This window comes from Caretta caretta, chromosome 25 (genome assembly GCF_965140235.1).
Source record: "Caretta caretta isolate rCarCar2 chromosome 25, rCarCar1.hap1, whole genome shotgun sequence".
NCBI classification, from domain to species: Eukaryota; Metazoa; Chordata; order Testudines; family Cheloniidae; genus Caretta; species Caretta caretta.
Window position 1 is genome coordinate 9,681,134 of NC_134230.1, and position 24,196 is coordinate 9,705,329.

General features: G+C 47.7%; 2 protein-coding genes across 2 annotated transcripts; one reads left to right on the top strand and one right to left on the bottom strand.

The window, feature by feature from the left end:
- Positions 1-422: 422 nt before the first annotated feature.
- PLEKHJ1 (pleckstrin homology domain containing J1) lies at positions 423-12,169 on the bottom strand. The gene is made up of 6 exons (XM_048830981.2): positions 11,996-12,169; positions 10,862-10,929; positions 8,539-8,605; positions 5,819-5,909; positions 5,198-5,261; positions 423-4,101 (listed from the first exon to the last, which is right to left on the bottom strand). Exons 1-6 carry the CDS (start codon positions 12,087-12,089, stop codon positions 4,036-4,038), a joined length of 450 nt encoding a protein of 149 aa, XP_048686938.1. The 5' UTR covers positions 12,090-12,169; the 3' UTR covers positions 423-4,035.
- Positions 12,170-12,289: 120 nt separating this feature from the next.
- SF3A2 (splicing factor 3a subunit 2) lies at positions 12,290-23,223 on the top strand. The gene is made up of 9 exons (XM_048830979.2): positions 12,290-12,395; positions 14,506-14,676; positions 16,274-16,345; positions 17,838-17,884; positions 19,275-19,384; positions 20,346-20,395; positions 20,882-21,022; positions 21,619-21,687; positions 22,736-23,223. Exons 2-9 carry the CDS (start codon positions 14,551-14,553, stop codon positions 23,069-23,071), a joined length of 951 nt encoding a protein of 316 aa, XP_048686936.2. The 5' UTR covers positions 12,290-12,395; positions 14,506-14,550; the 3' UTR covers positions 23,072-23,223.
- The last annotated feature ends 973 nt before the right edge of the window (positions 23,224-24,196 follow it).

Below are 24,196 nucleotides of genomic sequence, written 5' to 3' on the forward strand. Positions count from 1 at the left end.
GAAAGCATGTCAGGAGAGAATTCAGTAGCCTTTGACCTGTAGAGGGGATAATATTGGCTGGCCCATTGGGCTTATTCGGTGCTCCTGCTATGGGATCTCTGCTGTTACACTCCCACTAGGAATCTCCTACCTCACTGCCCTACTCCTGGCAGCTGCTGTTGATTTTCATTTGCCATACCCATTTCAGCCCCACTGCTGCAGCTAACCATTCTGGCTCAGACATGGGTAACAAGGGTGATGCTTTCAGCTATAATAGTCTTTCTATTGACTCTACGACAGTTACACCTCTGGTCTGCTGTTTGCTTCCTTCCTGTCCAAAGGGTCATATCATTTTGAGGGTAGGTGTTTCCAAAGCCCATAAGTTAAGAGCACAAATCCCACTGAAAGTCAAGGGAGCTTAGGTATGAATGAAAATCCAACCCTTACTGATTGCAACGTTTATTCCCCTTTCAACCTTTCTTTTTGAAGAAAATGCACATGGGATTCTTACACAGCAGCTGCAATTTATGCCCAGGTTAAAACCATGACAGGTGTTTGTTTAAAACATTGATTGTACAGCCGATGAACAGCACCCATATATAACGCTTTTGTTAGAGCAACTAACCACAAAAAGGAACCTGAACAGATAATGAGAAACTCTTGCATATAAATGACCAGTAATAACAGATTCCTAAACCTGTTTCCCCTTACTCCTGAACCGTAAAGCTAGTTTTAGTGAGTTACTGGGCACCCATGCTCAGATAACTGTTCACAGCATCTGTCTTCATACATTCAATCAAGTAATGAAAGTGAAATTTACGTACCTCCTAATCTAAGCAAATAGCTGGAGCTGTTCCTTGCTCACCTAATGTACCTCCCCCAACCCTAATAAAATGCCCATTTCTGTACAGTGTGCAATGGTAACTGTAAGCTTAAGGTCTGCCCTTTGAAAGGGTAACAAGAAAAAGCTAGTGTTTTTGTACAAGGAAGGCAGAAGAGGGAATATTTATACAGTAGTTTGAGTGGTCTAAATAACCAGTTCTCCAGTTCTGAAATCTTAGCTGTCATGAGCTATGTTCACATGGCCACCTGCCAGGATTTTAAATATTGTCAACGATTTCTCACGTAAGGTGACCATAGGGCACGAAGGGACAGTCCAGTAACACAAGTATTGAGAATTGAGTCAGCCAGCATACTAAGCAACGCTGATTCTAAAGGCAAGTGCCCAAAAGCAAGCTGGCTGAACAATCAAACAAGGTTTGAACATGAGAGAGAAATACTGGGTGTAATCTTTCCCTAATTCAGTTTATTCTGTATGAAACTACTGCATTTCCCAGCTTCCTCCTAGCTAAAAAAAGGCTCCAGTTTCCCTAATGGGATGTACCAAAGTTACGGAGTTAATAAAGAGCCTGCTCCTGGCTTAGGCTGAGTTATCTTAGCTGACTTAAAGGAGACGAGACACTGGGAATACAATTCTTGCTGTCTAGCTGCTGACAGTGGGGATGGGAATGTAACCGTCACAACAGAGTTCAAAGCACCCTCTTAAACACCATTTCCTAGGTCAGTTGCTATGGAGCCTTTGCCTCAGCTTTGGTGAAAGTGGGCAAAGACTTTAACTGCAGCAAGAAGACAGCTGCTAGAACTGAGCCTACTTTAGTAACCTTGGAAACTTTAGCAGCCCCCAGATAGCAAGAGCCATATTTGAACAAACCTTGTCGCTACTCTCAAAGGGGAGTGCTGGGCTCAGTACCAAAACCATGGATCTGTGTTCTGCTCTACCTCTGGGTAACAGCAAAGGCTAAGAAAAGGGCTGCTTGCGAATGCAATATAGAGGCAGCTGAGGTCATGTTCTCTAAAGCACAAGCTCTAGTGTGCTCTTGCCTAATCCTCTCGCTGCTTTCCAGGGCAATGAAGAGGAAGGCATGGCTGGACTCCCAAGGTCTTCCAGAGCCTCCCTCACTCTTACCAGCCAGAGGTTCACCACTGAGCAGCCTCAGAGTTTGTCACAAAGTGGAGGAACAACTTCCACCCATCACCCAGCCTGCAGGATGCTCTCCAGTAGCATTCCGTGGGGCCAGGACAAATGATCAGTTCAACTCATGTACTACATCCTCTTTCCCACACTGTACAGGGCTCATCCGCTGAGTCCTAGAGCTGCATGTAGAAGCTACTAGCAACAGCCTCCATCGAACACATGTGGTCCTGGTGCAGAGGTGGGCAGGGCCCCCATCTCTACTGGAGATAGTAAAATGTTGCAGCTGATGTCTTGTACTAAAACAATGAGCCTCAACTAATGTTCTAAACCTGAATTATTTCCTCCTTGGGAGTCTCCTAAGAGCAGTACATGCCTGAAGCACTTTAAGAAAAAATTAGGTCAGGTCTCCCAGCCCTCCAGAAATCACTGGATTGCTTTGGTCTTTTCTGCTCAAGCTCCTGAGGATGAGGGGTGTTGTATATGGAATAAAGCCTGAAGTAGCCCTGTACAGCTATTCTTCGTGCTGTGGGACCCTGTCTCCCAGCTCAGCATGGACAAGATGCGGTTCTACACCCCACACAGTTCTACCTCTCACACTGCCTCCAGTAAAGGGGACTACAGCAGCATCCACCCAGCTGTTTTCACTAGCCCCACAGCAGGCCATCTGCTCTGGGAAGCCAATGACTGCACAGCACCCCCCCCCCCCAGGCACGGGAACAATGCCACTAAGAACCACAGCTTGCTCTCAAGGTCAGGGGGAGGGGTTTGGTTTAGACTGCCTCACAGCAGGTGTCTTTCAGACCCTTGCTTTTCTCACTCCTGGGTACTGGTGAGAAAGCCACAACCCCACACTGTGCGGGAAGTTGGAAGTGCATTTTAAAGATGCTGTAGGGTGGCTCGTGGTAGCTGGATTCATCTGCATAAGTTCAAAATTAGACCTTAGTAACGGTGTTGAGCTGAGACAGGCCCCAGTAACCCTGTGTGCATGTCACAATGCAATCGCTGCTGCTGTAGGTTTGTGTAAAGAAATGAAGACACTGCCCCCTACAGCTACACTGTCAGCCGGAGCAGCAACAGCTAGGGAGGGGGGCAGGAGCACCAGCAGTCACAGAAGTTAACCCTGTTTAGACTAAGGGCCAGTTCCTCCTCCCTCCATTTGGGGGTCGCAATCCATAACAGAGGAGGGCTTCCCTTACCTGAAACAGCTGCTCCCTGCATCTATCTTCAGTAGCTGAACAATGTCCAGTACAGATCTAGCAGCTAGAGTGGGCCCGACAGAGTTAAGTGCGGGAGAGGGGTGAGTCTGGCATTTCAAGGCCGAGGACCCCACTGCTATGAGCAAAGGAATGCCATCGGCCAAAAAAAAAAAACCAAAAAAAACCCCCACACCCCCTTAATGAAAGACCCTCCTCCTCCCTTTGAGATTAGCCACTTTTGCAAAAGCCAGCAAAGCATCAGCCACCAGTTGGCTCAGGGCACCCAGGTGACAAACTTCAGCCACCAGGCGTGCAGCAGGCGGCCTGCAGAGCTGGATGGCCAAAGCCCTGAGGCCATTCCCAGCAGAAATGCATGTTTTTGGCCTAGAACAGACACCGGCCCTCTACCCCAGATCACCCCTGCCTTATAATAGCACCATATGCTGGAAGACCCCTGGGCTGCTCCCACCAGGACAAGTCCAGCCAGGTTTCCACATCAGCATCATAGCTGAAATCCCCTGGGACTCTGAATGAGGGCTTTCAGTGGCCCTAGGGGCTAGCATCTAGTGAGTAACGGGCAGCCCATAAGTCCCTCAGCCTAGCAGTTTTATGGTCCATCAAGTTAAAGCTGACACAGCAGTGGCCAGTTAAGACTCTTGCTGCGGGGAGATGGGAGCTCGGAGGGGCTGAAGACAAACAGGAAGGGGAGTGTGCAATGAATCCGTTAAAAAAAAGACATACAAGTTATCTGGCCCATAAGTAAGTCACTTGGTCCCAGGAGCTCCCCCCGACAGGGGGTTGGTGTTTTCACCCCCATCCCCCACCAGGAGGTGGCTGAATGCCAGTTAAGCCCCACTGGGCTGGGTGGGGACGGAGGCTGCCAGGTTACAGCTTGCGTGTTCCCAGCTGGAATCGGGCTTCCTCGGAGATTCCGTACTGCTCCAGGGGGTCCTGCAGCGAGAGCACATGCCCGTAAGTAAGGGGGAGCGAGGCACCCAGCCTGCCTTTCCCGCACAATTCAAGGGAGGTTTGCCCAGGCTGATCTCAGTGCCCCCCCTTATAGGACGGGGCCCCTTCACAGGGCTGCAGTACACTGGGACAAGCTGCAGCATATGAGATTATACAGCCAGAGCCATTCCTTTACTTAAGGCCTGGGCATCCGATTGTGGTCAAATTAACTTCTAGACTGAGTGTTGATTCCTAGTCAAAGCAGGAAACACAGGGTGGCGGGATGGGGAGGTGTGGCAAAGATCAGTCCATCAGCCTTTCTGGAGGCTGTAAGACAGTCAGTTATGTGGGCTGGTTTTTTAGCCACCCTAGTACAGAAGTGTGTGTGCTGGTGTCACACAGTCACCCTATGGCTTGCTGGTCTCTCCGTTAGAAAGCAGGAGCAGGGCAGAGGTGGGGGAAGCCCATGCCTGCACAGGCAGAAGGGTGCAGGGATGTTACATAGCCCTTGCCTGATTTTGCCAGGTTCAAACATTCATCAGTGTTAAATTAGTAAGAGTTCTGCCAGATGAGAACTGGGCATCAGGACAATTACACGCCTGCTTCACAGCAAGCCCCATAGAAGACATGGCACGACATGCTGTAAGCACTTGGCATTGCATAGGCAGGTACTTCACCTGAGTCCCAAGCCCCTGAAGGACAGAGTCCCAGCCACCCCCACACACCAGTGCCACTGCACCGAGCAGGATCTAACCTGACCTGCACTAGAGGTTCCCCAGCTGGAGGCATGAAGTTAAATGGGCCATTGCTGCCGCAGTCTGTACAGCAACCTTGGGTGCAGGCAGGTTCCTTAAAACCGATTGGAAGCTCTGACACCGATGGTTTCAAGAACTAAGTTATTAAGGGGTTGCTCTTTCCCAGGGGCTGCAACAAGCCCAAGGGGGGAAAAAACAACAACAACCTCACAACAGTTCTGGTTGCTCCAATTCTCTCCTGGTATAAACCAGGCAGCAACCCCCCCACCTCTCCCTAGGGACTGACTATTCCTGGCCTTAATGGAAGGAAAGGGGCTAGCAGATGATAAATCAGAGACACTCACCTTCCCTGTCATCTTCTGAATCTCATTCCGATAGAAAATCAAACTTCTTCTCATGAACTCGTAGCTGTAAGACGAGAGGTGTCTAGCTGAATCGAGGGGATCTATTTCACATGCTGCTCAGAGCCCAGTAGAAGGTCTCCGCTCTAGCGCCAGTGAACATTCTTGCAGCAGTGCTCGTGGGGATGGGGCAGACTATGCTAGATGGCCAGTGGGCATTTCCCCCATGGGCCACGGCAAAGGACCGTTGGCTACAGCCACCGTCCCACCCTTGTCAACAGAGCAAATGCGCCTTGTGGCTTCCTATAGTCGTCTCTCCACAGAGCTCAGGCGCCAGTTTTCCTAGTGCAGTGCCAGAGGCTGTGATCAGGGAAGCCACCAAACAGCATGTGAAGGATCAGTCCAGGCCCAGGAACAATTCCCTATTCAGCGACCAAGATAATGACGTACAAGAGATGTCTCTACTGCACTGGGCAGAGAGCTCCTGGTGCTGCTTGCTGCCAAGCGAGCTCCCTCTTCTCCGCCCAAGTCCAGCGGGGCACACCCAGGGCTGAGCTGTGTTCTGCAGAACACGAGAACAGCGCAATGGTGGAGAAGCTCCCCCCGCCCAACCGGCTGCCCTACCTGGCTCTTCGGAGAGCCTCAATCCACTCCTGGCATTGCTCCTCAGTGTCACATTCAAAGGAGTATTTCCTGTCTGGCTCCTCAATGAAACCTGCCGGGGACAAGGAATGGATGGCTCAGAAATGCTCCCTCACCCACCAGCAGGTGTCACTACGAGTTCCTCAACACCAGTGACCCCTTCGCCTGTGTCAGGCCACAACTATCCTTTTATTTATTTAAAAAGGGCAGGAGATCCACTAGCAGAAATTAGTAGGACCAGGCCCCAGCCCCCTTTCTCTCCCCATCATCTCCTCACTCAAGCCCCTTGTGTAGCATGGCCTCAGAAGCACTGCCCCACGGGACACACCCAGCCTCCCAGTCACACACTTTGCAGTGGGACTAAAGCTTTAGTCAGTTGCTTTCAAATCCTGACGGGGCAGTTTGGGGCAGAGCTGCTGTGAACCCCACCCCCAGGAAAGCCAGCGGCTGCAGCACCCAGTAACGTGGTTTGTCATGGGCACAGCCCAGTAACCCCCAGTCATTTTATTCTCTTGGAAAAGTTACACAGCAGCCAACTGGGGAAAGGTCACTGCCAGCAACTGTCCATCGAAAGTGGCACAGACCCAGTGAAAGGGGCTCATCTCCCTCTTAATGCACATTTACATTGGCTCATGCTCACAGGGAGAGGGACAGCTCAGTGGTTTGAGTGTTGGCCTGGTAAACCCAGGGTTGTGAGTTCAATCCTTGAGGGGGCCATTTAGGGATCTGGGCCAAAAATTGGGGATTGGTCCTGCTTTGAGCAGGGGGTTGGCCTAGATGACCTCCTGAGGTCCCTTCCAACCCTGAGATTCTATGATCTATTTGTACCTTTCATCCCAAAAGACACCCTACCACAGAGCTATATGAAGGATACACAAAGGAATCAGCTCATGCGTCATTGCAATGCAGCCACCTCTGGGATGGAACAGGGCAGCTGTTTAAACCACACCAAATTTCAGGAGAGGCAGCAAAAAGCACCACATCTCAAAGCTTCAGCAGGGAACCTAACAAGGGAGAACATAGCTGAACAAGTTGGAATTAGGCTCAGTGTCCTGGTCAAACACCTCAGTTCTCAAAGAGGGCCACCTCTATGCGAAGCAGTGCAGGCAAATGTCTGAGGGAAGGAACCGCCACCTTGGTCTGCTTTGTTGCTGACTTGCAGTCTGTCGTGCTGCTGTGCAGAGCTTTGGGATAGCTGGAGTCTGTGACAGTCATTCCAGTGGGATGGCAGGGAAGGGCTGGATGGCTCAGTGGTGTGGCAATAGGCTGCAATAATCTGTCACTTTCAGAGCACCTGACAGACTCCGGCCCAGGACAGCAGTGAGAGCTGCTGGCTCATCATTAGTTCATGCGAAGGGAGCTTTGATGGGTCTCATGAGCGTGACCATCACAAAAGCCACCACTAATTGCCCCATTTTGTTGGTAGGCTGAGTAAACTCGCCTGTCGCCCTGGGAGGTGATCTTTCCGGAGCAGGAGACACCTTGTTGGGATGGCATGGGAAGCTAGCAGTGCCCTTGCTGTACCCATTCAAGGGATACAAGACTCCGGTCTCTCGGGCTGCCAAGCCAGCACCTTTTAGCAGAAAGCTCATGTCCCAAGGTTACTGCTCTGATGAGGGGCCGGGAAGGCCCCAGAGCAGCAGGAATTCAGGCGGCAGGCTGGTGCCCAGGCAGCTCTCTGTAGGCACACTGTTTCAAGAAGGTCCAGCGGAGACCGTGGGAGTTTGCCTCCATTCCAGCAAGCAGGGACTGAAGGCTCCGCACATTGAAGCAGCTGCGCCGACAGCCAGGCCAACAGATATGGGGATGGCCTTGGAGGAAACATCCTGTTATTTTTGCCACATACCATTTGCACAATGATTGCTTGTTGGATGAAAGGCTGCTTACAAAGGACAACAAGCCACGAGCCAGCTGGAGCCACTGCTATCGACACAAGGCCAAACAGCATGGCGGGAGTACCGGGAATAGGACAGCCCTGACAAGTACTTTATCTGAGCCTCTTCATTTTATTTTTACCAGAAAGAAAGAGCCTAGATGCAGCAATGTGTCAATATCCAGTCTTCCCAGATGAGAATTTCTTCCACTGGTGTTTAACAATTCATACGCTTCCACTTCTCCTTTTATCCCACCAAGCTCTACAAACTGCACTCAGGGATCACTTCAGCCAGCAGTGAATGCAGCCACCTCTGGGACAGAGCACAGCAGCTACTTAGCACACAGCACCACTGTATCGCGGCTTAGGAGAGGGAGTGAAGAACTGAAAATTCTTACTGAAAAGCCTATTGATAATACAAGGGGGAGCCAAGAGACAAAATATATCATTTGTCCAGGGCACCAGAGCTAGCGTCCTGACTGACAAAACGTGAAACAGGGTCTTGGTTTTCACACCTCAGCCATGAGACTGCCTCTTCAGAAACGCAGTAATTATACCACAAAGTGGCAATGATGCAGTACAGAGAGGGAAGAGGGGCCTCTATTGAATCCCCAACACCACTTCCTACAACACCCAGGGTTTTCCTTAAGCGTCTCCCCTTTCAAGTACTGCCTCTGTCCCATTTGGGATCTGACATCCCCCCACAATACGGTACATAAGCTCCAGAAATGTTTACACTTGCCCTTTCAACACTTGACTGAGAAGGAAAAAGTTACACACCACATTTTAAGGAGAGTGAAATTCATGAGAATCTTTATCCAAAACTCACTGATTGAAAAGACATTCTCCTCTTCTTTGGTGATTCTACAGTGTTCCAGCAGCAAAGCTCCAATTGGCTAGAAAGAAACCCAAAGAGAAGGTTTAAGACACCCCTCCCCATTGTTCAGCCAGTTCTATAAACATGCAAGACATCGTCTTGAGAAAGGGAACACTGAGAGTGATGTGGGGGATACAGTGACTGATTCGTGAGAGAAAGATATAACTGAAGAGATGCTAGTGCAGAAACTACATTTCCTAAGGTATTTTAGTTCTTTGGTACTAGCTAGATAGTCACAGTTCTTTCACGGTTTCCCATGTCTAGTTTGCTACAGCAGGGCTTTCACAGCAACTCAAGCAAGCAAAAATATTTTTAAAGATAGGAAGACACTGATAAACCACAAAAACTACTGAGGGATGGACTTCAGGGAAGGCATCGTAACCAGAATAGAACTGAGTGAGTTTAACATGGAGTGTTCTTTAGGCAGCCAATTTCTTTATCTCTGCAGCCAGGCTGCACTGTATAAATATATTTTGTGCTGATTAGTATTTGTACAGTGCTTTGGGCATTTATATTTGCTCAGTATCATTTTGGTGCTTTAACAAACAGCTCAGTGATCTGCCCAAAGAGAGGTGAAGGTAAAAGTTTATTTCTAGTTCTCCAGAATCGAGTCTGCAGAGCAAGTTTGGCTGGAAGCTGCAGCAGGACAAACTGAAATCCAAATTTAGGTTTGGTAAAGAAAAAGCGTGAGACTTTGCAGAAGACTAATGGAATGCGTCAGGGCATTCAAACAATTACATTTATTTTAAACAGATGAATTTCACCTGCAAAATTTGCAACTTATATATTGGTGCATATATATATATAGGGCATGAGCAACCAGAGAGCAAAGCTAAGTATAAACAAAAGTGAAACTGACTATTCTATTCTTTGTCCAGGCTGAATGAAATGCAAGAGACAAACAAACAGAAGAGAGAGCAAAGATTTTTTTTTAAAATCAACTCAGTTTTAATAAAAGGTGTTATTTGTATCATGGCTAAGTATCCCTTCAGCACACCTTACTCTAAGCTTACAAACTATTTTTGGACCATTTTGGATCATCTACCCCTAAACACAAAGGGAAATATTTATAGTTTCTAATGGCCAGGACAATTAGCAGAAGCAGCCAAAATCACGTAAGCAGAGGTGGAGGGAAATCTGCTACTGGCACTGGCCTCTAGTCTCAGGCAGTCAGAGCTCTAACACGATTTCACAATCACCCAAGCATGATTGTGAAGTGTGGCATCTTCTTGGCCAGATCCTGTGATTGTGACTCTCAGAGGAGATAGATAAGAAGGAGAGAATACCCTAAAGTGAGAGTGCAAGGATTCTTAGCCCTGGTCTACGCTGGGGGGGCCGGGAGGAAGGGAGAAAAATCAATCTAAGTTACGCAATGATAAATCGATCCCCACTGGATCGATCGCTGCCTGCTGATCCAGCGGGTAGTGTAGACATACCCTTAGGGTCACATGTATTTGTGATTGGCACAAACTACAAAAACATCACCCCCAAAACCTTGTCTTCAAGATTGTTAAATGGCATAGAAACAACAATGCCACGCTGCACTCATCATGCATCTTATATCCAAGCACTTTATAAAGTGGGTTTTATTACCACCAATGAGGAAACAAATGTAAAGATCGATCAAATGACTTGCTCAAGGACACGCATCAAGTCATTTGCAGGAACAGAACACAGGAGTCTTCAGCTCTCAATTCCTCTGCTCTAACAACCAGACTTATAAAGGTCCAAGTAAGGAATATTAATAAAACACAGCTATTACATTGCTTCAGGATTTTCTTTTTACTTTTACCAGGTCTGGCACATAGGCAATGATGCAGGCATTGTTTACAAAGGAATCCCAGTTCCATTGGTAGGGGATTAGTCTAAATTTAAAATCCACCTCACTAGTTTCACATACATGAATTGCAGTCCTGCACAAAAGCATGGCAATGATTGTGTTTCAGAGATCGTTTTTGGACCATAGCACGAGAAACACAGTGGCCAGGGTTGGGTAGCACAGTGGTTACTTATCAGACCTAGGCCAAGCAGAGGTTTCATAATGTTTGTCAAACATCAACAGCGAACATCACATCATGACTATTTCAATTGTACGTTCTTCAGGGCATGGGCCATCTATTACTCTGTGTTAGTACAGTGCCTAGCAAAATGGGATTTTACTCTTGGTTGGTTCTTAGACACTGGTGTAATAAACACATTAAATAATAAGGCAGGTTCCTGTGACACCAGCTCTAACCAGCACATGCAGCCAGTTTGCCGCAGGTTATTTCCATACCTCTGCTTCATCTGTTCGGAAGTAGAAGAGAAAGTTGACAACAAGCTTCACGAGGCGTTTTTTCAGCACTGCAAAGAAAAGAGAGCATTCAGAAGTGAAGTCTGAGAATTCAGAAGTGGAGGATGGAGAGCTGGAGCTGTTTGGGAAGGGAAGAGACAGGCCCATTCCACCCTCACTGCTACACAGCAATGTGCTGGTAGGCTGCATCTCTGCCTTGCAGATTAAATGGACCCTATGAGGCAGCTCCATTAGAATTTAAATCACCACTGCTTATTGTAAGCGGCTTCTGGCATTTAATTCTCACTTGAACAGCTCTTTGGTGACCACACTTCAAGCAATCTTGAGTCCATCCCGGACTCGCCAGCCTTGGCTAAGACATCACTGATGAATTATAAAACTATAATCACGCATGCTTCCATAGCAGCTCCCAACTGGTAGGATCCCAATGCGTGCCACCAGCTGTACGTGGTAGGCCACAGAGAGGCAGCCGCCTGCAGGGCGGAGGGAGGCCGCCCACCCACGTGCACCCCCTCCCCATGGGGAGCGAGGAGAAGAACTCAGGGGTGGAGATACCAGCACAAACGCCTCTCTTAGGGAAAGCACCCACACGGTCCCCGATATCCCCACAGGGATATGCACAGTGCAGGGGGCTCAACGGAGCGGCCTGGGGAGGAGGAAGGGTAAAGAGATGGCTTCAACTGTGTGTGTGTGTGGGGGGGGGGGGTTGCTAATAACGGTCTCCTGGGTGGGAGAAGTTGATCCCCACTCCCCACGAAAGAGCCCCCTTCCACCAGACATGGGCACCCCCTGCCTTCCCAACCCCTTCCCCCACCCTTATGGCTCACCCAACACCCCTCAGGCCCTGGCCCACCCCCGGGCTCTTCCCCCTCATGCCCCCCCACCTAATTCCCCACACCCCCCCACACAGACACACACCCCCCCACACACCACACACAGACACACACCCCCCCCCCACACCACACACAGACACACCCCCCCCCTCACCACACACAGACACGCACCCCCCCCCCCACCACACACAGACACGCACCACACACAGACACACACTTTGGTCCTGGCTCTGCCCCACCGGTTATTCCCCCCAGCCCCGCCCCGGCGGCTCCGCTCCCTCACCGCTCCCCTTCTTGGGCACCCGCATCAGGATCTCCGCCGCCTTCTCCGCCGGCTGCCGGGACAGGGACAGCAGCTCCCGCTCGCTGTAGCGCATCGCGAGGCCCCCGCCGCATCCCCCGGCCCCGGGCGCGCGCACCTGCGGGGGCCAAGCGAGCCGCTCCCCGCTCCCCCCCCCCCCCCGCAACGCGGAAGCGCCGGGCCCCGCCCCGAACCCGGAAGCCTTTTGTCTCTCGTGACCCCCATGGCGAACCGGATGCGCTTCCCCCGCAGCCGGAAGTGTCGTCTTCCCCGTCCGCTCGCGCAGGAGTGGGGGGGGGGGTCTCTCGGGCGGACCTGAGAGGAGGCGCGAGCGCCGGCGGGGGGCTGGGGCGAGGAAACATCGTAGGCCTCGGGGTGAAACGTGAGCTGCCCTCTGCGTCGCGGGGCGGGGTCTGGGGCCTTGTCTAGGGGCGAGTTGGGTTGGCGGGTCGCAGGGGGGGTTCCCGGGCCTGGCCGCGGGGGGGAGCGGGGAGGAGAAGGAGGAGGGGGGGGTTCCCGGTCCTTGCCCGGGGGGGGGAGGAGGAGGAGATGGAGGCCGGGAGATAGGAGGGGGGGTTCCCGGTCCCGGCCGGGGGGAAGTGGGGGGCGGAGAGGAGGAGGAGGAGGAGGAGGGGGGGGTTCCCGGTCCTGGCCGGGGGGGGAAGCGGGGAGGAGGAGGAGGAGGGTTCCTGGTCCTTGCCGGGGGGGGGGAGGAGATGGAGGCCGGGAGGTGGGGGCGGGGTTCCCGGTCGTGAGCGGGGGGGAGGAAGGGGGGGTTCCCGGCCTGGCCGGGAGGAGGGGGGGGTTCCCGGGCCTGGCCTGGCCTGGCCGGGGCGTTGTTCTGAGAGGCCGTTGAGTCTCTGCCGTGATGAAGCAGGATGGTGCTGGGACAGGAGAGCCCAGTCCTGTGTTGGGACTGCGGGGCCTTGAGACCACATGGCAGGCGGACGGGCAGGACATTCATGGGAGGCTTGTTGTCCCTTCGCTGAACTCGAGAGGAATGGGGGCTGTATGGGATTTGGGGCAAAAGTCGGTCATTCCTTCTGAAAATTAAAGGCCACGTTTCACTTCTGGTTTTCAGGGGGAATGAGCAGCCCCTGCTCCAAATCCTACATGGCCCAGCAGGAGCTGTGGTCGCGCAGCAACTCTGACAGTCCAGCCTCTGTCTTCAAAATGACAGGTTTCAGAGTAACAGCCCTGTTAGTCTATATTCGCAAAAAGAAAAGGAGTACTTGTGGCGCCTTAGAGACTAACCAATTTATTTGAGCATAAGCTTTCGTGAGCTACAGATCACTTCATCGGATGCACATCCGATGAAGTGATCTGTAGCTCACGAAAGCTTATGCTCAAATAAATTGGTTAGTCTCTAAGGTGCCACAAGTACTCCTTTTCTTTCTGTCTTCAAAATGCTGCTCAAGTCCAGTGGCTGTTCTCTAAAGCTGAGGCCGCACCTCCTGTAGCTTCCTGGCTTGCCTTCAGGAGCAGATCTGAGCCTCAGAGACTGTGTTTTGAAAATCCTAGATAGCTCTGTGCTTTTAACATGTATGCTGTGGCCACTTATGCACCTCAAAAATAAGCATGTTCATTGGTGCAATGCTAACAGTCAACGTACTCACAGTAAACTGCTCTTAATGAGAATTATTATGTTCTTGTGCAGGCCCCACTCAGGACCAATCCTTTGACGCCTCCAGTAGCAATGAACAAACACCTCTGCTGACATGGTGTCTGCCCCAATTTGCTTTTAGTTGATGTGCAGTATTTTTCTGCTTATTGTTTAGTTCTTGTATCGTTTGGTTCTTTTACGTATAAAATACTTGAAGTGGCAATGCAAGATACAGTACTTACTGCAAATAATCAATGATTTGTAGCCATGCTGAATTTCCAATTGTGTTACGTGTCCAACTTTTACAACATAGATCTGGGCCAGTAGACATGCCCGCTCATTAACTAGTAGCTTTCAAACATTTTTGCCTGATTCGTGAGTCTATTAAATATCTCAGGCAAAAGTGCAGAATCTTGAAACGGAGAAAAATATGTAAAAGTAGCCAGGAAAATGAAATCACCCGTGAAACTGCCCAAGGCTCCCATCGAGCCATTGTATTAGGTGAGCTAGTGCTGTTTGAGGGTGCTGATTCTGATCCTGCATCGCTTCCTATGGCGCATAGCAGCCAGCGGGCTTCTTATGAGAGTCGGTCTGTAGACATGGGGTTTATGCTGGAGAAATTAGGTTGGAAAACTTGGTGGGCAGGTTGGGTGGGAGAGAGCCTGCTAGCAGATCTTGGGGAATTTGGTAGCAGGAGAATTGGTTCCTACCTTATTCAAAGGCTGCTCTGGAATCTGGACTGAACATGGCAGGGGATGAAATTCAACCAGAGTCCCATCAACACTTGACTGCTTCCATTGGGCTTTCTGCAATCCAGCTGCCAATGAAGGAACATAGTGTAGCCTTTAAATAACGACTCACTGTGAATTGTACTCTTTATTTTTCCCAGACTCCTTTTCTCACCTAAGTCACTTGAAGTGCAAAAGCCCCAATCATGGATTTTCAACATCGCCCTGGAGGTAAAACTGGGAGTGGAGGCGTAGCCTCATCTTCGGAAAGTAACCGAGACCGCAGAGAGAGGCTTCGGCAGCTGGCTTTGGAAACTATTGACATCAACAAGGTGAACTTTGATTTCATTATGTACGTAAAGAGAGGTAGACCTATTGACTCTCACCAAAGAGATGTTACAGGATTGCCATAAACTGAACAGGTGATCAAGAAAATATTTTAAAATAAAAATGGATTTCAACTTTTAAAGAAGTAATATATAAATGGTCACAGGGAATGAGTATTACACTGTGCCAAATTCCAGGACTTGCTATATTCAGGCCAAGGTCAGTACCAAAAAAGAACCCACTATTAGACTGAAGGATCAGTTGTAGTTTCATGTGTATTATCCTTCAGACTACTGGAGCTAAATATGACTCCTGTGTATCAATGGAAAGTTGAGGTGTTGGCCTTTCAGATTATGTGATAGTGGATCTTTAAAATTAGTTCCATGATTTTTTCTAGTAATCCTCTTTTCTTTCTCACCCATACCCCAGCCCTCTCCTAGTTCTGATCTGATATGGTTGTTCAGTGGGTGTTACCTCACAAGCTTAGAGTTAGATCCAAAAACTGGGGTTCCCGTTTTCTGAAAAATGTAAAACTAAAATCAAGTCAGTCTTGAAAGTGATATGAAATAATGCAAGACTGTAATCAGAATGATGTCATTGACTTTGAAGTCCAGTATGATGCAACTTAAAGATGCTAGATGTGATTTGTTCAGAGCTGTAAAACTCTGCCAGAGCCAACAATCTTTTTCGAAGTGGTGATCTTGGACCAGGAATTAGAGAGAGAGAATTCTGATCTTCTGACCTGTTGTGAAGGACAACTAAAATTTCAGAATTTTCCCCCAAAACCTTAAAAGATGGAGGCCCAGATTACACTCTTATTTTTTCCCTCACTGTATTCCCTGCAAAGACTTTCCGTCCTTGGTCTAGAGTAACCAAAATCAACATTTTAAAGCCATCTATTTTCTCCCACTTTTTCTGCTTCTACCCTTCCCTAAAATCTTTGACTGCTGTGTTTAATGAGTAAATAGCAGGAGCGAAAGAAGGTGCCTGACCTAAGAATTCTAGTGACTATCCCACTTACGGGCACTTGGTTATTAAGATTATTATAGTTTGCATTAAATCATTGCAGAGTGCTTATTTAGGCCCTAATTCTGCATGTTGTGATGTGCAGGTAGACTGTCCATGCAGCGCCCCACTGAAATCAGTGGAGCTCTGTTCATGTTCAGAGTCTACCCCCAGGAAGTAGCTTGTGGGGTCAGGGCCTTAGTGGAGAATTATGCATGGGAATGAAATACTTCTGGTGCCCTCCTCATTAGGAGGGATTTTAAAGACAGAACTGAAACACTGTCATTTGATCATATAAACAGTATATCTACTTTGATTGCAGATTTCTCCGGACAGGACCATACTTTCCCATTGCCATTTGTACAGCATGAAACATGCAGTTGATGCTTAACAAATACATTGTTTTTTAATCCTTTTGAAAGGAATGTTAGTCTCATAATTGAAATCAATGAGCCTAAGATTCCTCTCTCCAGTCCAGGAACGATCTTGCTGTATATATACTAATTACCTTTGTCTGAAAATTCAGTGTAGTGCAGATTGCTGATATTTGCGTGTGAGTTCTCTCATTCAGTTCTTGTTCTCTTATCCTCTCCTTAGGATCCTTATTTTATGAAAAATCACTTGGGTTCTTATGAATGCAAACTCTGCCTAACGCTGCACAACAATGAGGTGAGTTGAGCATCTGCCTGTTGATCTTAGTGGAAAACCACTGTTCTAGAGGTGCATCGGGTTCTGGCAACTTTGATTCAGAGCGTGTGGGGGCAGTGAGAGTAAAGCACATTTAAACTGATGCTGTAAATCGGGTGCTCTGGTTTTGTGCACGTTCTACACATTATTCAATGCAAATTCTTCTGCCATACAAAATATGGGGTTGACATTAAGGGGACCCTAAATATGAACATTATTAGGGAGCAGATCCAAGAATAGCACAGAAACTGGCATCCATCTTCAAAGCAATAAAATGTTAGCTACCTCTCAGGAATTTCCTAAATTGATATCTTTTCATATTACGCTGTCTCAGCGTTACTTGTTAATGTGAGCTCCGCTTCAGAGCAGTTCTGTTTAAAAGGACTTTCCTTTGAACTAATCCAAACTGTTCTTGTGTTGGGTGTGTATTTGAATAAACTTCCAGTGGGTCAAATTCAATCATTCATCAAGCTTGAATGAATGTCTTTAGGTCTTCTGTCTACTCTGCTGTTAAGTATAATAGACACACAGTTGTGCTGTCTTCAGATGTAACCCCTTAGAGATGGTCTGATTTCCAAGGGGATGACTCCTACAAACTGGCTATTTTTTGTTTTGTTTTGGAGGACATTGGATAGAACTTGTCCCTGAATTTCACTTTGTGACAAAAGGTTCTTACAGTACCTAAGACCAGTAGAAATGTATCCATGAGTTAAAAATTAAAAAAGCCAATGGAAAGGTTTGATTAGGCTGAAAAAACATAGACTGTGTTTGCAATGCGCCACAGCACAAAGCTAGTGCAGGAAAACTAGAAAGTGGTTGCTGAGAAACTGAAACAAAATAAGTAAATTTGCCATTTCATATTATTTCACTTTTAATAATCTACCTAGTTTAAAAGTACCTTAAAGATGTCTTTTTATTTAAGAAAAAAAAAGAAAATTAACTTGACGGTTTCTTTGTAAGAGCTAGGAGAAGGAGCATAATTATATGAATTGAGGTTGGTTTTCATGAGGAGAGAGTAGTAGATCCAGACTCTTGTCTGAAGAAAGTACCACCCCACAGCCCCACTGTCAAAATCCCTCCACTACTCCCTGTGAGGTCTGTTACCCGACTGCCAGTTCCTGAACTGACCATTGGGTGTGTGGGAGTGGAAAATGGGCGAGACCTCCCAATGTGGGTTGAGAGGTAAGGAAGTGGGGGGTTGGGACATGTAAGAGAGGAAGGGATTGGTGGTTGAGAGTTGGGTTGGTGGAAGGGATGGATGAGGCCCTGAAAAAAAAAATAGATTTTCCAGTTCCTCAGTGTAATTATGAGGAGGAATAAATTTTCCCTTTGTGCTGTAAGGGTTAAAATGTCAGTGTTTCTTAGAGCTTTCTTCACAGGACAGGTTAACTCCCAGTAGTATTTCATCTGTGACAGTTGGATACCTCCCAGCTTACTGTCATATTTAATTTTCTTATGTCTTGTTTTGTTGCAGGGAAGCTATTTAGCACACACCCAGGGGAAAAAGCATCAGACCAATTTGTAAGTTCTTAACTGCAGCATTTTCCAGTCTCTGGACATTTTAAAATACATAGTCACTCTTTAATATGTACTGGGTATAAGTTTTAACAAATACTTCATCCCCATTTGCAGTAGAAATCAGAGAGCAAAATTAGTTTTGCTGTATGCAGGAGGTGAAACAGTCCAGTTTGGTTTTTAAGCTTCCCTCTTTCCCTGGGTGCAGCCCAGTAAGTAGTTCTTATTCTCAGACTCATGTCTTATTCTTATGTATTGAGTGATTAAAGTGGCTGAACACAAGGTGGCTGCAGCTGATGGTGAGGAATATCTGGGAAGCCATTACACAAAAACACATTGTACCTGACATCACTAAAATACAAATATATTGTAAGGAACAGCAGGCATGGAACATTTGTGATCTATATGGTGTCTAATTCTATGACCTGACAAAGTAAGTTATGGGACTTCTGGAGTACAAAAATAACTTTCTTTAGGGCATTCTGAAAGTGAGCAAAAGCTCATGAGGGTGGGGGATTTGAACATAGAGTGTGAAAGTTTGATAAGCTGTTTGATGGACGTTTTAGAAGCTTACTTCCAAGGAGCTGAGCAATGCAGTGGCTTAGGGTGCTAGCCTAAGAAGAAGGGTGGCCCACTCGTTAAAGCATTAGCCCGGCATGTGGGAGAGCAGGTTTAATCCCCTGCCCTGCCACAGACTTCAGGTGTAACCTTGAGCAAGTGTCTGTGCCTCGGTCCTCCAACTCTGGGAGGAGAAATACAGTAATGTGGCGCCATACAGTCTCCCTTACTGTAGTGTCTAAATCCTTAGATAAATACCGTTTCATGTTCAGAGCATTTAAATCCATGTGTCAAGACACCACATGCAGTTTAAGGTTATTCAGTGCGCCTCAGTTGACAGCCTTTGCTAAGGGGAAGCTGTGGGTCACAGTTGACCTTGATTGACGGAGTGGAGTACTGGGTCTAGACCATACTATCTCTTTAAAAATAAATAAGTAAATAAAATTTAGTGCAAATAAAGAGCTTGATGCAGAGGGGTTGGGGCTCCCCTCAGTATGTCCTTCTCAAGCCAGCGCTGGTGAGCCCTTAATTTCACAGGCACTAAATTCACCCACAGAATTAAATAACAAAAGTGCCCTTGATTCAGTTGGCAGGAGCCTCCAAGCTGGAGCAGCTTCATGTGCTAGGTGGAATGTGACGCACATGGGAGCTCTTGGTTCAGCATTGTTGCAGTGGTGGGTTCAAATTCAAAGCCTTATGGGCTGTAGTTCTCTGCATCAGGGAAGGGGTTGGGAAGAGACGGATGGCAGGGTTTCAAGGCTGGAGAGAGTACTCTGGATTGAAAGGATGACGTTCCTACGTGTAGTTAGATGATGACCGTCTCCTGTCCTGATTTCAGGGCTCGCCGCGCTGCCAAGGAAGCTAAAGAAGCCCCTGCACAACCTGCACCAGAAAAAGTCAAAGTGGAAGTGAAAAAGTTTGTGAAAATTGGACGACCAGGTTATAAAGGTAGCTAGTGACTGACATGTCTGTTACATCAGGGTACCTGGTGCTCTTTGGTGTTTGCTTGAAGTGCAATGCTGTGGGTATTAATTATAAATAAGCCTTTTAGTAGATCTGTAGATCTATAATCACAAATTATAGGCCCTCGTCCCTCTCTCCTTGCATTGTTTTGTTTTCCCATAGAATGACTCTTTACAGCTGGCAGTCAAACAAGGATCTGTTCAGTAATACGTTGGTAGTCACGATCTTTCAGCTGTTACAGTATCAGCGGTGCAGGAGGTGGACAACATCAGATGTAGTCAGGCTCTCCTTGGAGTATAAGTCTCCCCCTTTCTTTCCACAAATGCTGAGGGTCACTAGTGAGATTTCTAGTATCAACTTTGCCCACCCGTTTTTATTAAAATAAATAAGAAAATCGCATGGCACTAAAAATGAGGCTTTGTCATTGTGTTCTTGGCCAAAACTTCCCTTCTCCTTCTTCCATGTTGTGTCCCCCTTGTGCCCCCCCCATGTTGTTTTGCAGTGTGGTGTGTGCCAGTTCTCTGCCTCTGCCCCAGAAGTGGCTGCACTTCACTGTTGCTATATGTATAGCTGAACACTTTGGGTTAAAAGCTATCAAATAACGTAGAGTATTAAAAACACTAAAAAACTCCGAATGTTCACGCAATTGTATTTCTCTGGAATGGTGCTATTTGCAATACTATCAGTTCCTAAAATAGGATTAGTGTCACTCCAGCCTCAATACTGTATTGCAATTTTCAATTTTTTTTTTTCATTTGTGCACCCCTAAAAAATTTTGAATGGAGGTGCGGACCCCTTTTGAAAATCTTAGACGTAGTCTGCGGACCACAGGTTGAAAACCACCGTTCCATGGTAATGGCAACCTTTTGTGGACCTCTTAGACATAGTATGAGGACTCCAGGTTGAAACCACTGCTGTATTGAACTTATTCGTTATTCTCTTACAGTGACCAAACAGAGAGATCCAGAAATGGGCCAACAGAGCCTCCTCTTCCAGGTAAGGTACTGTTTACGAGCATCTCTCAGAGGGGTGCTAGGTTAAGGAATTACTCCACTGGAAGTTCCCAGGAGGATGCATTAGAAAAGAGAGACTGGCATTGTGGGTCTTGGCTCCGTTCCTGGTAGACACGTTCCCACTCAATTAAAACCAGCCATCATCATATTCTTGACACGGGCTGAGGATTGAAGGGGTCCTGGAGATTGAACCACCCTCTTATTCCTAGGGATGGTCTCTGTAGGACTGCGAATTGGCACATTGGCACTGGTGCTGGGGGAAACTTTCACTGCTGGTACTACTGATGATGCTGTAACTATCATTTGGGTGAATGGAGGAATCCACGACCAGGGCTGTCAAGCTGGTTTCTTTCACCAGCAGTAAATGTACTAACTTCTCCATATGAAGGATATGTACTGGCCTCTCTTTATAGCTTGGGGTGTTTTGCTGAGGAGGGAGGAATGAGTATGCTACAATATCACCCCACAGATCGATTACCCAGAGATTGCTGAAACCATCATGCCTAGGCATCGGTTCATGTCTGCATATGAGCAAAGGATTGAGCCCCCAGACAGACGTTGGCAATACCTTTTGATGGCAGCAGAGCCCTATGAAACCATTGCTTTCAAGGTACAATTTAGGGACTTATTGGCTAATAGTGATTGGGAAGGTGTCTCATAGACTTTAAGGCCAGAAGAAACCACCATGATCACCTAGTCTGACCTTCTGCATGTTGGTCTCTCTGCCACCCCATGCACACTCTGCATTTGTTGAGCTCACAGTGGGAATAAAGAGCAGTGTAGACCTGTTCCATCGAGCGTATGTGGATGTGGGGGGCTCGGTTGGCAGTGTTGAAAGAGGGGGAGAAGCACAGACTCCTGGACCACCCTTTGGGATCAACAGCGGCGTGCGGCTGAGAGCATGGAAACCAGGGCATCTGAGCGGCCGAGGAATTGGCTGCCTTTAGCACAGAAAGGAGCCCTTTGGGCCTTGCTCCTGAGTCCTTTTTTGCAGGTGTTAAGAGGAGCTGTTTTCTGTCGATACACTTGCCCTTGGCAGATATGAAAGCAACTTAATTCCTCCCCTCTGTCTATTAAGGTCTGATATGAGCACATCTCACAAAAGCCTGGAATAGCTGTTTATCTTGCAGCTCTAGTGCTAAAAAAAAAGGGCCATGGAGCTAATCTGGTGGTGCTAATAATAGTTCTTTACTCCTTTTGTTACAGGTGCCAAGCAGAGAAATTGACAAAGCAGAAGGAAAGTTTTGGACCCACTGGAACAGAGAAACCAAACAGGTAGCTGGTGGCTCATTTTTCTCACTTCTTTGTGAGGGAGTGAAAAGATAATGGGGGTGGGATCGGGAAGGAGCATAGGCCAGTGGTTACTAGTACTGATACTTCATGTTCCTCCAGTGATGAGCCTCAGTGCTGGCCTGCTGAGCCTCTCGCAAGACCAGGTTCTGAGCTCCAATCTCCAGTGTGGGTTGAATGCTTGGTGATGGGTCTGGCTGATTGATTACATTTATCCAGTTTCCTAAGGACACTGGGCACAAAGACATTGTGTGCTCAAGTTCTTCTTTCCTTGATCCTGTGCTCAAAGTTCCGTTTTCTCTCTAACTTGTCTAACGTGTCCTTGGCACGTGACGTGAACTTCCTTGGCTCATCTGAGTTACTAAAGGGGCAGGTGTTCACCACCCAAAAGCACAGTTTCAATAAGCCCCATTATTGGCATTCTCAGCAGGGAGATGGAGGTTTGAAGGGGTCATCAAGACTGAACTCCTCACCCATAGAAGGGGTCCCTCCAGGTTGCAGTGCATTTTGGGGAAGCTAGTACAGGAGGCAGAACTTCTCACCGGGAATGCACTGACTTAGCAGCAGCACAGCCCAAGGGACCAATACATAGCAGCACCATGCACCGCCACTAACAGGCACCAGCGGCCATATGGGTGATGTGCCCATGCAGTGTGTGTGTGTATATATAATTAATATATAAAATACATGAGACTGCTGGGCCCAGTAGAGCAGGGATGGGGTGATCTAAATAGAGATTGGATGTTAAATTGATCACTACTCGCTTAGAGATTACTCAGAACCCAAAGAGGGTGTTTCAGAGTATTTAGAATGAGAAGTGGGGCTGTGTTTGGTCCAAGCCCAGGGGTTGTCTGTTGATGGAGAGGCTGAGTGTGATGTGATCTGACACCTAGGGCTGAAAGCATTAAGCATAATGTTTCGATGGTTAACCATGTTTTTTGGGGTCCTGGGAGAGAACATGGCAGGACAGCCACCTCGTGAGGTTCCCAAGCTGTTTTGTTGATTGAATCTGTCTCTGGTTTTTTTGCCCTAGTTTTTCCTTCAGTTCCATTTCAAAATGGAGAAGCCCCCAGCTCCCCAGAGCATCCCTCCTGGACCCCCAGCTGTGAAGAGGCCTCCACCGCCCCCACTGATGAATGGCTTGCCCCCACGACCACCTCTCCCGGACTCCATGCCTCCGCCACCACCACCTCCAGGAGGCATGACCTTGCCACCCATGCCTCCCTCTGGACCTGTACCGCCCCCAGCACCACCTCAGCTGCCACCAGCTCCTGGGGTACATCCTCCTGCTCCTCTGCCCCCCATGATGAGACCACCTCTTCCCACAGAGGGGCCAGGAACTATTCCCCCCCCACCTCCTTCCAACTGAAAAGCTCCTCCTGGACTCTTTTCCCAGTGGACTCCTTTTGATTCGTGTTTAATTACAAACCGTTATTTGCTCAGAGGGAAATCTTGGTCCTTTTTTATATGCTAATAGCTTTGCCAGAATCCTGTAGGTTCATTAAAAAGCTTTCTACATTGTTTTCTGTATCTACGTCTGTTTCTTTGGATTAAGAACGTTGTCTGTATTTTCCCATTAGTAGCATTAAAGGGCTCAAGAAAATGGGTAGATAAGAAAACATTGTCTGCCTTGCTATCCTTAGTGGTATATATTCGAAGTTATAATCCAATCAATGGAAAAATAAGTAGAATTCCCATGAAATCTCAACTATATAACTGAAGTAACTATGAATTAAACCTACTTGAAGTAACATCAGCTCAGTCTCATGAGCTCCAACACAACGCTTCTCCCGGTGTTGTTTTTGCTTAGCAAGGGGGTCATAGCATTTAGGAAACTGTTCCATGCTCTGTTGTCACTTAGGATACCTCCCCCCGCCCTAGGAAAACTTTTGTGGGATTCCATGACTGCTGACTTTCCCCTGCCTGTCTCACCCACTCCAGAATTTAATTTTGTACTGGCCTTCTGATGAGCTTGCACAGAGTGCTCCAAATTCAGAGTTGCTCTGCGACAGTTCAGCTCCCATTGACTTGAGTACAGTTGCGCTTGTTTTGCTAGGTTTGGATCTGGCCATATGTGTCTCAGCAGACTCTTGATAGAAGTGGATGTTTGCCCTGTGGGCTGTCTCTTGCTGCATCTTATATACCCAGCGCAGAGGCTGTACAGTGATTCTGTCTGCAAACGTACGTGACTTGTGTCAGACAGCTGTGGGCAAGGTCAGCGTAAAGTAGAATTTTGAAGTGGACAAATGTATTTTTAAAATGAAAATTGGCTAATGGAGCTATTTTATTTTATTTATTTTTTTAAAACTTGTGGAACAATAGTGAGAGGGATTTCTCTTAAGATGAGCTGGTGGTCAGCTGGTACTCTGAAGCCTGCATCTTAATAGGCACAGATTCAAGCCACAAAGGCTATCAGGTTGAAATATCATGCCCTGAGATGGGCTGGAGGCTCTGTCACTTGTGAGTCTCACAGTAGAGGAGACCTCTGAGCAAA

Coding starts and splice junctions, on each gene's coding strand:
- PLEKHJ1 (XM_048830981.2), bottom strand. CDS start 12,089: ATGCGCTACAGCGAGCGGGAGCTGCTGTCCCTGTCCCGGCAGCCGGCG. Junction 8,606..10,861: donor TCCGAACAGATGAAGCAGAG/GTATGGAAATAA, acceptor GTTTCTTTCTAG/CCAATTGGAGCTTTGCTGCT. Junction 5,910..8,538: donor GGAGAATGTCTTTTCAATCA/GTGAGTTTTGGA, acceptor TGTCCCCGGCAG/GTTTCATTGAGGAGCCAGAC.
- SF3A2 (XM_048830979.2), top strand. CDS start 14,551: ATGGATTTTCAACATCGCCCTGGAGGTAAAACTGGGAGTGGAGGCGTA. Junction 19,385..20,345: donor TGGACGACCAGGTTATAAAG/GTAGCTAGTGAC, acceptor ATTCTCTTACAG/TGACCAAACAGAGAGATCCA. Junction 20,396..20,881: donor AACAGAGCCTCCTCTTCCAG/GTAAGGTACTGT, acceptor ATCACCCCACAG/ATCGATTACCCAGAGATTGC.